Below are 14,918 nucleotides of genomic sequence, written 5' to 3' on the forward strand. Positions count from 1 at the left end.
CCACATTACTAACAATCCCCTTCCCACCATTCCCTCGTGTAGCTCGACCTAATTATTTACCATCAGGCGTGCTGCAAGCTAGTTTGCCCCATAACCTATAAAGAATAATAAGTTAAAAAGAAAACATAAATACCATAACTTTAATATGTAATTTATTAACTATATACACATACATTTTAGGAGAAGCATTTTTATTCTGTACAGGTTTTATAAAACACAATTAAAATTTTACTCCGAATAAGGCTACGTGTGGTAGAGAGCGTATTGCTTAGCACATTATTGTGTTTGTTTTTGTAAATATATCTCCGAACTCCTTAGCAAGAGAAGAGTTTGCCACATATTGAGCATGTACAACTATAATAGAGCGTTCAAATCAAAGATTTTAATCTGACCATTTAAAAAAATAATTAAATAATTTTCAATATTTCACGATCTCAGTGGTCAAGCGCGACTCTATAGTCGTAGGTTCGATATACGCACAATGCGATTATTTATATTCATGATAATGGCTATTTGTATTGAATAGACTACTTTTCGGTATACTACTATATGTATTTAAAAATCTATTGCTTTGAATTTTTCTATAGTCTTTCTACCAGAGCAAATTAGTTAATAATAATTTAAAAAAGAAATAATCTATGGACACCTCATACAGCTCCATCTATCCATCACATATAGATAACTGATAGAAATACATTTCAAAAACATATCAAGACCTATATAAACAAATATATTAACGAATATAAATTGTTTGTTTCGAAAATTCACATTAATATGCAGAACTACGATATGAATCATGTTACACGACTCTTTTACATAGAAAAATCCTCCCTAGATATCAATTACTCGTTATCAAACGAATCTATAAAAAAGGGTAACGTCTAAAAATTTGGCGTTTCTAAATTAAGGCTAATTAATATCTACAGAAGATACTATAAATAAATTTCAAACAATTCAACAGTTTCATCTGTGGTAGATTTGATTATGTTCACGTTCTTATTTTAAACAGATTGACAGTTCTCCGATTATGTATGAATCACTTGACAGTTGCAAACATACCAAATTGAACATTTTAAAATATAACAAATAATAAGACATGGATGTATAGGTATAATCCTTTTGCCTTTCAATAGATAAACAGAAAAAAACGAGCTGTTCATTTCACGATTGCAACTGTCAAATTACCAAATTACAAATGCGTTACATAAACAGAGCCTTGATTATGTAATTAAACAATTTTCAATTGTAACGGATAATACTTATGGGTTTGCTATTTCTAGTGCGTCATTTGAGAATTGCAAATGCGACCTAAGTATTGTGATCAATAATTGAAATTCTTAAATGATTCGTACATAACACAGATAATATAATGTGTACATAACTTCAAAATAGAAGATTTTAATCCGTTTCAAATCACAATTGTTAGTAACATGGTTACATAATTGTTTGTGATCGCAAATAGCCATTTAATATATTTAAAAATAAATTTATTAAAATTCAAATTTGGAACGTCAGGCACAGAACATCGCTGTTATTTTATATACATTTTTTCACTTCTTCTCGAACATTCCGTGGCGTCACTATTAAAATCAGTGTACAATATATTCTAAATATTTTTTATTTCAATTAAAACAAATTAAACATGGCAATATTCCTCCAGCAAACATAATTAAGATCCAGGTTCCTACTTACAATAGCTGCCATTTGCAGTAACCTGTCTGCTCTTTAGCTTGACATTATTAGAAATAATCAGTTTTGAAATAATGACGTATACAGTTTCTTATAAACAATTTACATTGTGCATCCTTTATTTGGAGCCGTGACAATATTATACAGTGATCAAAAATATCATATAGTAATTAATATATATTAAATAATTATTTAAAATTCTTTATATAACGGTACGCTGCACGAAATCGGTTTTTTTTCGAACTACTCTAATGCTGTTATCACAACTGGCCCTTTACAGCTTCACAGAACAATAGGGTGCGAGTGCAGATGACACTCCAAACCCGCGGAAGAACTTATGGAGCGTCTGAAGGCCAGTTCTCGCCTGACGGATACGAGTTTAGGACACTGCTAGGGGTTCAAACCTCGGCTCAGACCGACCCCCGGAACTGGACGAAGACTAAACGAAGGGGGATAAAATCTGAGGCTATATAATTTTGTATGAAACTTACGTCCTTAAATAATCATAGCTTTCATACAACATACTGTCTGTATACATGTTCTATTAGTGAATAAGAATATCATAAAGTTATTATAAAATAATATTATTTTAGTAAGCTACAAAGTAATATTAATAAATTATTAAAATTTTTAATTTAAATAATTAATTAATTTAAATCTGGACAAATCACACAGCGCCATCTTGTTTTAAACTAACCAGAGATGTACTATAATAACCATTAAATAAGGGTCACAAGATCATGAAATTCGTGTAACCTATATATATAGTCTTAAGGATGATAATGGAATGGTGTACCAGTATGTGTTAACGGTTTACGCTGGCGGGGCACCAGTGGAGGATGATAAGATGAGCATGCGGATAGTTTTGCCACAAATAACATAATATTACATAGTCTTGCTAAAAGTCGAGAACGGCTGAACCGAAATGACCAATTTTGGTTTTGAAAATTTGTAGAACTCCAAGAAGTGGGAAAATATGAAGAAATCGCATGGAAAATAGTACAATCAACAATTTTATTTTCCCATACAAATTGTTCATACCTGTCAATGTCCGTTCAGAAATTTATTGCGTAACTAAACTTCAAAAAACCTTTGACATATTAATGAATTCTGAGTGTGTGTTCGCGGGACAGTTAGTCATCCATAAAAAAAATACAATATCATTTACTCACAATACATGCAAATAAATTAATATACAAGCCTCGTATTAATTTAATACATCATTCATTTCGTTTCTTTATCTATATATCTTCGTTACATCGCGTTACAATTTTAAGATATCACATAAAAGATATATTATCAATTTTATTACTTATTAATACTTTTATGAAAATAACGTCCATGAATTTAACAATTGCGATGTAGTTAGCATGCACAGACAGCAATAAATAATATATTAGCGTATAATAAAGGTTGAAAACGTTGTGGCCCAGTCCTGATTACCCTGATATACGCGATAAAAACTTCAATTCGAATCTGGCGATCAGTAAAAATTAAAAGGATGAGAAAGTAAATTTGATATTCATAAGCGGCGAATACGTCCTACATGAATAAATGTTTTTTTTTAATTTGAATAATAAGGAGCTTGGTTAGTACAATTACAATGGTCGATATAAATTACACTTGTTTTCATTATCTGTCAGTTTAGCGATTTTGTATTAACAATTTGATAGTTTGCAACTGTGGGTCTAGATAATATAAACTTTTTGCGATTGTTTTATACTCAATTGAAAAAGTTATGCAATTGCGTACGAACTATTTGGAGGACAATTTCATGCAATTGTTTTAAACTCAAATTCAAAAGTTACGCAAGACACTAACCAAATTGACTAATAAAATAATGTATTTAAAACTGCAATACAGAATCTATCTATATTAGGGTTTGTTTATAGTCACAAAACTTATAATGTAATACATATATATAACATATTTTAGAATATAAAAATAAATAACTATAAGTATATACCACAAAGTCTATATAATAGTGTAAAATTAATTAATACTGATCAACAATATCTTATTATTAATATTATAAATGCGAAAGTTTGTGAGTATGGATGGATGTATAATCCTTTCACGCAGAAACTACTGAACGGATTTTATTTAAACTTTACAGTGATATAGCTTATACATTAGAATAACACATAGACTATAAATCTCACGCAGGTGAATCCGCGGTAACAGCTAGTATACTATATTTTCTGTATCACTGTAATGTTGTATGGAATGAGCACTACTTATCTTAAAGTACAGGATTTTAATCCTATTTAGGAAGCAGGGTTTATATGTTATATATATATGTTAAAGATAAAATGTAACATTATATAGTATCATTAATAAATAAATAAACAAAATAATAATGAGTTTTGTGACCATAAACAACTTATTAATAAGAATTTCATATGCTCATGATTTTATACCGCCATTAGATGCATTGTATTCGTATGTGCTATATTCAGATGACCTTACATTAAAACGTGACTAGAATTTCAAGTGCGAAGGTTATAAGGAAGTAGAAATATGAGAGCAACTATGCCTAGTGGTTTACTGCCCTGATTTAGACTCCAAAGGCCACGATTTCGGATCTGCACGACACCAAAAAATTTTTTAATAATTTCTACTTCTAACAGACTTCTTCGGATTTTGTATCTGGTTATTATATATTAATTATGATGATAGTATATTACAATATTTAAGCATATTTGCAGTAAGTACATCGCTAGTTTATTCGACAATTCTTTTCAATAAGTCCAAAAATATATTTTATACTTTCATACATATGTTGAATTATATTTTAATATATGTAAATAAAAACAAATATTATATACACTGATAGTACGTATCAATATTTAGTGTGTTAAATGTATCCATAAATATTGTTTCGTTTGTATTCTATTGTATGTTATTTAACAGTATGAATAATATATATCTTTGATTAAATAGAAAAATGTAATTTTTCAAAATTAGTATCTAGAATTGCCTCCTTTTATATAAGTCAATTAAATTAACCACGCCGTCTTAATCATTATCTAAATACTTTTAAAATGATATATAATACTTATGTGTCAATTGTTGGTAAAACTTTAAAGGAAAAAATAATAATTTAAAAACTTTAAATGTTTGTCTTGTAATAAATGTACATTTTGAATAGTACCATTTTTCTATTTAACCGTCGATATATATATATCTATATCTATAATTAAATCTATCTGTATATCAAATCAAATATCTATATATTTGTATTGTATACCGAACACTGACTGACCAAAGTGCTGCTTTTTTAATGAAAGATAATGCAATAGTAACACTGTGTGCACTAATGGAATACGCTGGAGGACTCCGTGTTGCATAGATAAAAGAAGAACACAGTAACAGTGCGTAAGTACCCATAAGAAAAGAAGATCAAAGACTCGCGTTATTAGCGCTCAAACCTAAATGTTTGTTATGTAATTGTGATGATTTTCCCACATGTTAAAAAAATGCTGCATATATATCTTTAATGTTGAGATGACAACTTAAGTTTCAACAAATTAGTGTGTCCAGATAGTAGCCTTAGATAATACTAGCTGTATTTGCGTCTTCGTCCGTGTGGAATTTAACTTTATTTTTCTAAAATAGAGGTAGCCTAAGTTACTCCTTATTACATCAGCTACCTGCCAAAAGAAGTCCCGTCAAAATCCGTCCAGCCATTTCAAAAATTAGTCGGAACAAACAAACAGACAGACAAAAATGTACTGTATTTATATTCATATGCATGTAGTAAAAAACTGTTATTTCAATATTACAAACAGACACTCCAATTTTATTTATATGTATAGATTGCTACAAAAATTGCATACAACAGCCAACCAAATTTCATTTTTTTTATTGGATGATAATAGAATGGTATCCGCCTGCGCTAACGATTTGCGCTGGCACCAGTGGAGGATGACAAGATTGGTTGCATGCGATTTTTCTGTATACAACACACTTTGTGTTTTAACTATTTGTCATGTATACAAACCAATCCAACAGATCGGGCCAACTCAGCAGGTGCTAAACCGTTCAATGTCATATTAATTGTCACTATTGTACATATATATCTTCCATTTGCCTTGATTTTACAAATTAGTATATAATGTATAAATCACATTGGCATTATAAACTCAACTATTTTAATATAGTATTCCCTTAAAATGCAAAACACACGAATATTTATAACATCTTAATTGTACTCGTAAATATAAATTAATTCATAATGGAAGTCAGTTCCGGATTATTCATATGAAAACGTGGGTAACTTGAAATTTGTTTGGGATTGGATGGAACTAGGGTTGCCAACCATACTCTAAAATACTTCTTTTACATAATTATCTCGGGACAATTCAGACCAAAGTTAAGCTAGCTAAAGCTTGTGTTATGAGTACTAGGATATTTTTTTCGTAAATACATTCATATTATACATAGAAACACCTAGACCGATACAAACAATCATACTCATGAATACAAATGTTTGTGCGTGCGAGGAATCGAACCCGCGACCATCGGAAGTAAGCCGGTGTGCTAAACCGCTAGACCACCAAGGCCGTAATGTTACTATAATAGTACTAATCATGTAATATTATGCTAAACCTAAAAAAATTTACTATTTACTGTCAATATATTGGTATCCACAATTCCCCAAGCCACATTCGAACGTTTCAAAATGCAGCCACTAATGTCATTATGTCGATATCTTAATGTAAAAATATAAATAAATGATATTCTTTTATGTAGGTCCGTACTCTTTATTTATCTCCTTTCAATTTTACATACTCTATTTCTTCTGATAAAAGTTGGCAACCCTAGATGGGACTCATAGCATCCACTGCCCATTTGGGAGTAAAATAATATAATTTTTAGAATAGGATAGAAATAGTTATAGCTCTCTCTCTCTCTCTTTCTTTCTTTCTCATATAATAATTCATTACCTCGCATACTACCATTTCGTATTGCTCCAGTTCAATCACAAATTAGTTAATTTTATTATTGTTTTGTAAAAAGTAAATATGTTATTACTACATTCAAAATAGTGAAATTGTATATTATTTGCAGCAAACATACAAGTAATAAAATAGTTCATATATATGATTATATTCTCCAATACCAATTCTATTCTCTCGTTTTCATTTCCTACATATATTACCTTAGGTACATTTCCGTTACTATAGCGCATACCTAATAAATAACTAAATCATATATTTTAATTTTTTTTAAATCGACTCTACAGACTTTTCTTTGAAATCAAATTCCAAATAAAGGAAATTTTCGAGTGCTGTGCGATATCTTAATGCGAACTCAAACACCAGGAGTGTCATCTTAACGGTACAGTGTAATTAACGCGCCACAGAGAGATCATTTTTTTTTCTCATATTCGTCCATCTCCGTTTTCAATGATATAACAGGCAAAGATCTTTAGACTGTACATCCCTAATCTACTTCAGAGAAAGGACAGTAGGAGTAGTAGTATATTTCATCCACAAGTGGATAAGCAAAGGGACAAGACCATACAGTCTAATCTTCAAAGAGAAAGGACAGCAGCAATAGTAACAGTAGAGTAATATATTTTATTCACAAGTGGTAAGGCAAAGGTACAATACTATACAGTTAAATCCTCTATATTATTATGAAATTCTGAATCTGCAGCAACATTAGGTAATGTACCTACTGGCATTTACTTTTGCGATAACAAAGGTGCTAGTAAGAACATAGCAGATTATACTGTATTGAATGGTAGGAGAGTTGCCTTTTGTTTGATGTATGTTGTGAAATTAATTATGTTTGAAATACTGATTAATATTCTATAAGGGAAGAGAGCACAAAGCCTCTATCGTCTTGTATCTTTTAGATGGTATAATCCGGCCTAGATGGAAGCAGATTAATATTAAAATTAATAAACAAAAAGGGCCTTATGAGTCATGGAAATTGTGATTGTATTGTACATTATAACTAGATATTACTCACTATTGTAAAATAAATGTATGAATATATCAATATGTACAGTCAGTTTCAAAAATACATATACAAATAATATTAAAAAATATATTAAAGGAACTTACCCACACTGCATAAAGTTAAAAAAATATTAACTAAAAACTAGCAGAAAAGAAAGATAGTTCAATAGTCAAAATAGGTTTGTTATATTAAGGTTCATATGTATAAACAGCCTGCTTTTTTTTCAAATGGTTGGCTTTAATTTTAATTCATTGGTGACATTTAAGAATAAGACTTTAAAAAATTGTATAATCGAGTTTGTGGTGCACTTTAAAGTTGCAGAGTTGAATCAGAGAATTAGTATAAGGATGGCAAGCTCAAATTTAGTATTATGTGAATTTAATTTTAAGATAAGAAATCCTTTCTTGAAAACTTGCTCAGTAAAATTAGGATTGCTTTTCAACCATTCATATATGCAATTTAAAATAATGTATATGACATAATTGGCACTCTTAAAATGACAGTCAGCCACAATATCCTAGTACTCTGTGTCTGCACAGAGTACTTATTCTGTGCTTATGATTTTGATATTTAGACCATACATGCCTGTTCTGACAACTTATATAAAAGCATATGTAATAATACTTCAAATATATATAAGTTATATTTTACATATAACGTAATATTAACAAATATATAAATGCTAACATGTTTTGATAGTGACTTTGATTTGATATTATGATAAGCAAATTATTATACAGATTTTGTCATAAATATATACCAGGATGATAACCAGGTAGAATACATATGATAGTAAACAAATTTCAAAGGGAAATAAAGTGAAAAATTTCAATATGATGGTCAACTTTCATAATAAATCAATAAAAGAAAAATGTAGAATTAAAAAAATATTTCTACGGAAACATACTCTTTAAATTTGACTCTGTCATTATTTATACATATAATTAGTAAAAATCATGGGATCTTATGTTAGTCTGTCTTAGTTTATAAAACACGAGCTACTCACCCCGGTTTGGCACTGGTGTACATGTATTATACATATAAACCTTTCTCTAAAATCACTCTATCTATTTAAAAACTGATTTAAAAGCCGTTGCGTAGTTTTAAAGATTTAAGCATAAATAGGGACGGACAGACAGCGACAGTGACTTTGTTTTATACTATGTAATAATGGTGATAAGATCCCGTGATATTTACTCATTTCTAGGGTAGGTTCAGTTCCATGATCAAAGGCTTGGTACACCCTTTATGACTAATCCTGCAGAATATTAGAGAATACGCAAACTAAATACTGAAATACAAAAGTAAAATAAACTGTGCCTTGTTTTGTTACAATAATGTTATCCATAAATAAAATTTAGCCACTATTGGTAGATCCACACCCACACAAGGGCAGAACACAATGCTTAAAACAACATAGTCTTTCATTGTGATCAGGAGTGCACCTGATTAAACGTAGGAAAGTGCGCGCGTAAATTTTTTGCATTCACGCAATATTGCTCGTATTTTAATTTTATTTTGATTTTATTTTCCATAGACACATTTAAAATTGACAAATTAACAACAAATCTGAATTTAGCTCTATGGTCAGATGTCGGCCATTTTGGAGTGGATAATTTGTTACAAAAACGCGCGAAAGCACTCTCAATTGTATTACGCGGGATTGCGCGAGCAGGTGATACGACACGAGGGATTGCGCGAGCGAGTGACACGACACGCCCGCGCTTTCTCGTTCTTTGTTTACATGTACCCTCTTTCCCGCGTATGTCGATTCGCGAGTGAAAGAGCGTACATGTAAACAGCTGGACATATATGGAACAGATATTGACAACATGTTACACATATGTACCAATACAATTCTTACGACACAAAAATTCACTGGTGTGGAAGCACCTTGCAGGATACAATATAAATTTCAACTTTACCATTCGATGGCAGCCTAAAAGTTAAAGCCCACCTGGCTACTAGAAAGCAGGTAATGACGACTCGAAGCTAGGGTAAGTGTTATGTACAAGTGTGAAGATGTGTGGCAGTCAGGTAGTTGGCTTCTCAGGTTTGCTTTCATCTTCTTCCTCTTCTTCTTGAGCCATAAGTTGTCTCGCTAACTGCAATGCCTGGAATAACAAATTGAATTATTGGATATGATATTATTTATGTCTGAATTCCTATATATCTTATTATTATTATTATAAACACTAAAGTTTGCGAGTATGGATGTTTGTTACTCTTTCACACAAAAATGACTGAACAGATGTGATGAAACTTTACAGTAATATAGCTTAAATATCAGAACTGCACATAGGCTATAATTAAAAAGATATTATGTAAATTTGGCAAATTAAAATGATAAATGTTAAGTAAGTCGGATACAGATGAAGTTGTGCGGGGCAGCTAATATTCATATATTATATAAATATATTTATTTATAATATTTATATTAGAATGAATCAGAACTACTTTCAGACCAGTATTTAAATACTTGATTTGTAATTGACAGAGTTAAAAAAACCACAGAGGATGGTATTTTGCATACAGAACACATTTTTTTTCCTTTATCTTTCTATCTGCCATCAGCTGTAATGCTATAATCAGATTTATTGATATAATTTTAATTTAAAAGATATTTACTAGATATATATTATGGGACATAAATGTCTTTTGAAGTAAAATATATTGTAACACAAACTCTATATGTTTAGTCATATTAGAACTTATGATAAGGGCTCACACTATATCACATATGGAATTATTGTTTATTTGAGGAAAATATTACATATATTAAAAGATTAATAGATTTATATATATAATTAGATTTCTGCCTCTTAAGTACATACATTCAATTCCAAGTAGTCTACAAAACACAGTTTTTGAATCATGAAGTAAGCAGTAGATATTTATAAATATGATAAATTTAACCTGAAATTCATTGTAGTGCATTTTTCGTTTCTTTTCAAACTCGAGCCGCCGCTGACGAACTTCCTCTGGTTCATCCATGTCTTCATCACTGTCGCTTGCCTCCACACACTTCGGAGGTTTGTTCATGCTAGCCGCTAGCTTTGCGGCGAGGATGTTCGCGTCTAACTCGTCTCCTGGCTCCAAGTCGCCATCGACGGCTTCCGAGTAAGGCGTCTTTGGTTCGTCCACTTTCATGTGCCCGTAATCCTTATTCGCAGGATGAAATGTCTCCATAATATTAATTTCATCGAATCTTTGTTCTTTCGCCCGCTTACTGGTTGAAGGTGTGCCATCCGGTCCGTCAACACTTCGTGAGGTTTTCAGAATGCCCTTTGAGGGCTTCTTCTGTAAATTTTGTGCCATTTGTAAATTTCTAAAAGTACATTATACAATTTTGAGAGGAATTTTTTGATCAAAATCGTAGCTAAATAATCGTTTTAATTTATACAAATGACAAAATCTGTACTTCATTTGACTTTGACATCTTACATGAAATTAATGACAGCTCGGCTGTCAGAATGTAAGATATTTTTTTTAATTTAATGACTTTGGCGAGTAGCAGAAGAATGGGTTTGTTCAGCGCCTATTGATATGAATTGAGCTGAGAAGCACAATTTATTAAAACTTTTAAATCAACAAATTTGATGTGATTCAAGAGCAATACATGCTACATGCCCCTTCTTGTGAGATTGTGCTTTGTTTATGTACACTGATAAAAGCAATAAATTCATCTCAGTCGGTAATTAATAATAATCATTTAATTTTTATTCATATTCGTAAGATTTGTTGTAATTAGGGTATAGTGGAGTTAAAATGTTTATTAACAAAAATCCTAAAATCTATTTAGACAATAATAAAAAAAGGAAGGGTAGATTAACTAGTTGTATAAAGCACAGAATAATTAAAATGACAGTGACAAACTGCATGAATAATCTCAGGAAACCATCAGCTGTTTCATAAACAGACTTGTTTATTATTTGTAAAATTATAATTACTATACAAACGAAACCATAGTATCTGAATTAAATTATATACGTTTCATCTTTTTGTGTTCAATATAGTTGTTATTACTAGATATTTATCACAGATTGAATAAAGTGAATACACAGGCATTATGGTGGAAGATTCAAGTCAAAACTCTAACAAACCAAAGGTATTTTTCATCAATTTAATACGTATTTTATCCAGAAATAATTACTTTATTGAGATTCCAATCATTTCACTTCTATACTTAAGTAAATGTAATACACATTAAGCTCAAAGAAATGTCACCGTTTTTAATATTTTGAATTAAATACTTCTATAATATTGTCTAAAAATTCCAGGCAAAAGCCACTCGCCCTAAAGCAGTTTATTTATGGACAGAAGCGGATGTCCAGAAATGGTTACGACGTCATTGCAGTGATTATTATCATTTGTATTGGGAAAGATTTCATGAGGTATGTTATTGAGTATTTACATATTTTTTGATAGTTTTTCGGACTACTGTAATGCTGTTGGGCATAGCTGAGCCTTTACAGCTCACCGGACGATAGAGAGCGAGTGTAGATGGCACTCCAAACCCGCCGAAAGACTTATGGGGTGCCTGAAAGCCAACTACCGCCTGACGGATACAACTTTAGTCAGAGGGCTCCACTGGGGTTCGAACCTCTGGTCAGGCCGTCGTAATTTCGATCCCCGTTTGAATTAGACGGGGGGATTGATCGGAGGGGATATTTGTTGATAGATTAGGCAAAGTGATTAATTGTAATAATAAAAGCTAGAGCGACTTTGTCATATTTTAATCATTATTTATAAAAGTCGATTACTATCACATTCAAATTCAAAGCCTTGATTAATTGACACATAATTATACAATCTAATAAAAATATTTAATATATTTAATAAAAATATAAATATTCAATATTGATATACATCAGTCTCTGAGTCAACATGTCCTTTAGACACAAAGGCCTCATGCAGCGTTTTCCATATGTTCCTATCTTTTGCAAATCGAAGCCCACGATGGGCCGGCAATCTTTCTAAGGTCATAAGACCATCTCTTGTATTGTCTTCCTATCTAGGAAGACATTATGATACATCAAATCTTCCATTAGTTCAGAATATACTTCAGCTGAAAAGAATCAAAATTAAATGATCCCTTCATTCTTTTCAAATAAGGATAACATTAAAATGAATCATAACTCCTATTAATATAATTTAATATCCTCGGACCATTCCACAGCATTATCTGGCATAAAGTATAGTGGTGCGCTAAACTTAGGCGTTTAGTAACCGCAGAAGTCTAGCGACCACAGAGGCCACCAGTAATACAATAATAAGTAACATAGTCAAGTTGTTGCATCCTCTTTGACTGGACTGCTTGCTGGCCACTTATAAAACATGACTAGAACGGATAATTGACTAGACAAGAATATAGGAAGTTTACTGATTATATTTTATTATCAAACAAGAAGACATTCTTTCATTAGCGACGATAATCGTAATGGTCACGCCTACAAGCAGACTATTCAGAAATAACTTATGCTCGTTGTATGGTTCAAACTTAAAGTGGCATGGTGAGCCGAATCACTATGTTCTTCCTCTAATATGAGTATATTTTATATTTATATATTCTATAGAGTGCACTAATAGCTGGCTCATCCTTCATACTCATGAACAAGTGCTGTTTGTGGGGACTGATCTGTTCTGATCATTCTATTCTCCCAAATTTGAATATTTTTCATTTCTTCTCTGATTGAAAGCACTCCCAACTGATAGTAGATTTGATATATCATGAGAGTCTGTAACTCCTACATGAATAAAGATGTGTTGATTTGATTTGATTATATAATAATATTAAACCTGGACAATTTACGCAATACCATGTAGTCCTAAGCTAATAATAATCAGGGCTTTTATTATGGGTACTAGACAACTGACAGAAATATTTTAATTAATTTCCTTGCAAATACATAAATAATATATGTAGAAAGCACCCAAACCAATACAAACAATCACACTCATGAATACAAACGATTACATCATGTAAAGCATCGAACCCGCCAAAAGTGGTTGCTAAACTGCTAAACCACTGGGACTGTCAATAAAGTTATATATTCTGTAATTTAATATATTTATTTATACATTTCAGCACGACATAACCGGCCGTGCTTTAATTCGCATAAATGATAACACATTATTGCGAATGGGTATAACCAATAGAGAACACAGAGACGCTTTATGGCGGGAAATTTTGAAGCTACGACTCAAAGCAGATATAGTCGAGATACGTGATCTGGAAAGGAGACATTATTATTTCAACTACGACTTGTGACACAACGACGTGGGTTCCGCGACAGTTTGGTCTACCCATCCACTATTAATTAAGCGTTATTTTACGAAATTTAATTGTAACAAACATTGTACAGTTGCCCATCTTTTCCGTGCCTTATTTATAATGCTCACAGTAAACAGAATTTTAAACAGCAGGTAGCAAACAGTTATATATTTTTTAAATAAATAAAATGAAATATGACAATTTAATGTCTAAGTAAAGTTGAATTGTTTAAAATAGTTTAAATTATATGAAGAAATGCTTAATTGTAATGTTTACAGCAAAATTTGATATTTGTTTTATTATTTCATAGACTAACGCTACACTCTTTTCAGTGGATCTCTTAAATTATTAATGAATTATACAAATGACATATGTGTTAATAACATTAATACATATTAATGCATATATTCGAAATGTATAGTATCTATTAAACCATGAGACACCATGAAGACTCCAGGCAATTAAACCATAAAGAAAATATTTTATGAATAAAAAATAAATAGTACCATGAATATGAGATGTCATCAATTTATATGGGTGAGATAAGGCAGTGGTATTGTAGGATAAGATGCTCAACATCTTAATGTTAAGGAGTGACAACGCATGAGTGGTAACACCAGTGTATGTAATGTCCATTACTGTTCATGAGTTTTGTATTGTTTCATACATAAAAAAAGTTTATAACGATATAGCATGATACATTTCTAATCACATATTTGTATTCCTCCAGTTGACATATATATCTTTACATATTATAAAACAAAGTCGCCGCGACTGTCCGCTTGTATCTTTTAAATGACACAACGGATTTTAATATAGTTTATAGAAATAGATAGTGATTCAAGAGGAAGGTTTATATGTATAATGTGTTATAATATAGAACAACTCAAGAAATTCAAAGATTTGTAATGTATCCGTTCGAAGACGGGACGAGTCCGTAGTATACTATAATCTTAAAAATTATATGTATATTGTACATATT

The 14,918-nt window shown here is 31.1% G+C and overlaps 2 protein-coding genes across 2 annotated transcripts; one reads left to right on the forward strand and one right to left on the reverse strand.

The window, feature by feature from the left end:
- Nucleotides 1-8,592: 8,592 nt before the first annotated feature.
- Nucleotides 8,593-11,053, reverse strand: LOC131848781 (protein phosphatase inhibitor 2-like). Its single transcript, XM_059198717.1, has 2 exons — nt 10,579-11,053; nt 8,593-9,776 (listed from the first exon to the last, which is right to left on the reverse strand). The coding sequence occupies exons 1-2, from the start codon at nt 10,978-10,980 to the stop codon at nt 9,696-9,698; spliced, it is 483 nt and encodes a 160-aa protein (XP_059054700.1). The 5' UTR covers nt 10,981-11,053; the 3' UTR covers nt 8,593-9,695.
- Nucleotides 11,054-11,546: 493 nt separating this feature from the next.
- LOC131848782 (protein aveugle) lies at nt 11,547-14,102 on the forward strand. Its single transcript, XM_059198718.1, has 3 exons — nt 11,547-11,770; nt 11,943-12,056; nt 13,751-14,102. Exons 1-3 carry the CDS (start codon nt 11,732-11,734, stop codon nt 13,931-13,933), a joined length of 336 nt encoding a protein of 111 aa, XP_059054701.1. The 5' UTR covers nt 11,547-11,731; the 3' UTR covers nt 13,934-14,102.
- The last annotated feature ends 816 nt before the right edge of the window (nt 14,103-14,918 follow it).

This window comes from Achroia grisella, unplaced genomic scaffold, assembly GCF_030625045.1.
Source record: "Achroia grisella isolate CSIRO2021 unplaced genomic scaffold, CSIRO_AGI_Agris_v1 utg592, whole genome shotgun sequence".
In the NCBI taxonomy this organism is placed as follows: Eukaryota; Metazoa; Arthropoda; class Insecta; order Lepidoptera; family Pyralidae; genus Achroia; species Achroia grisella.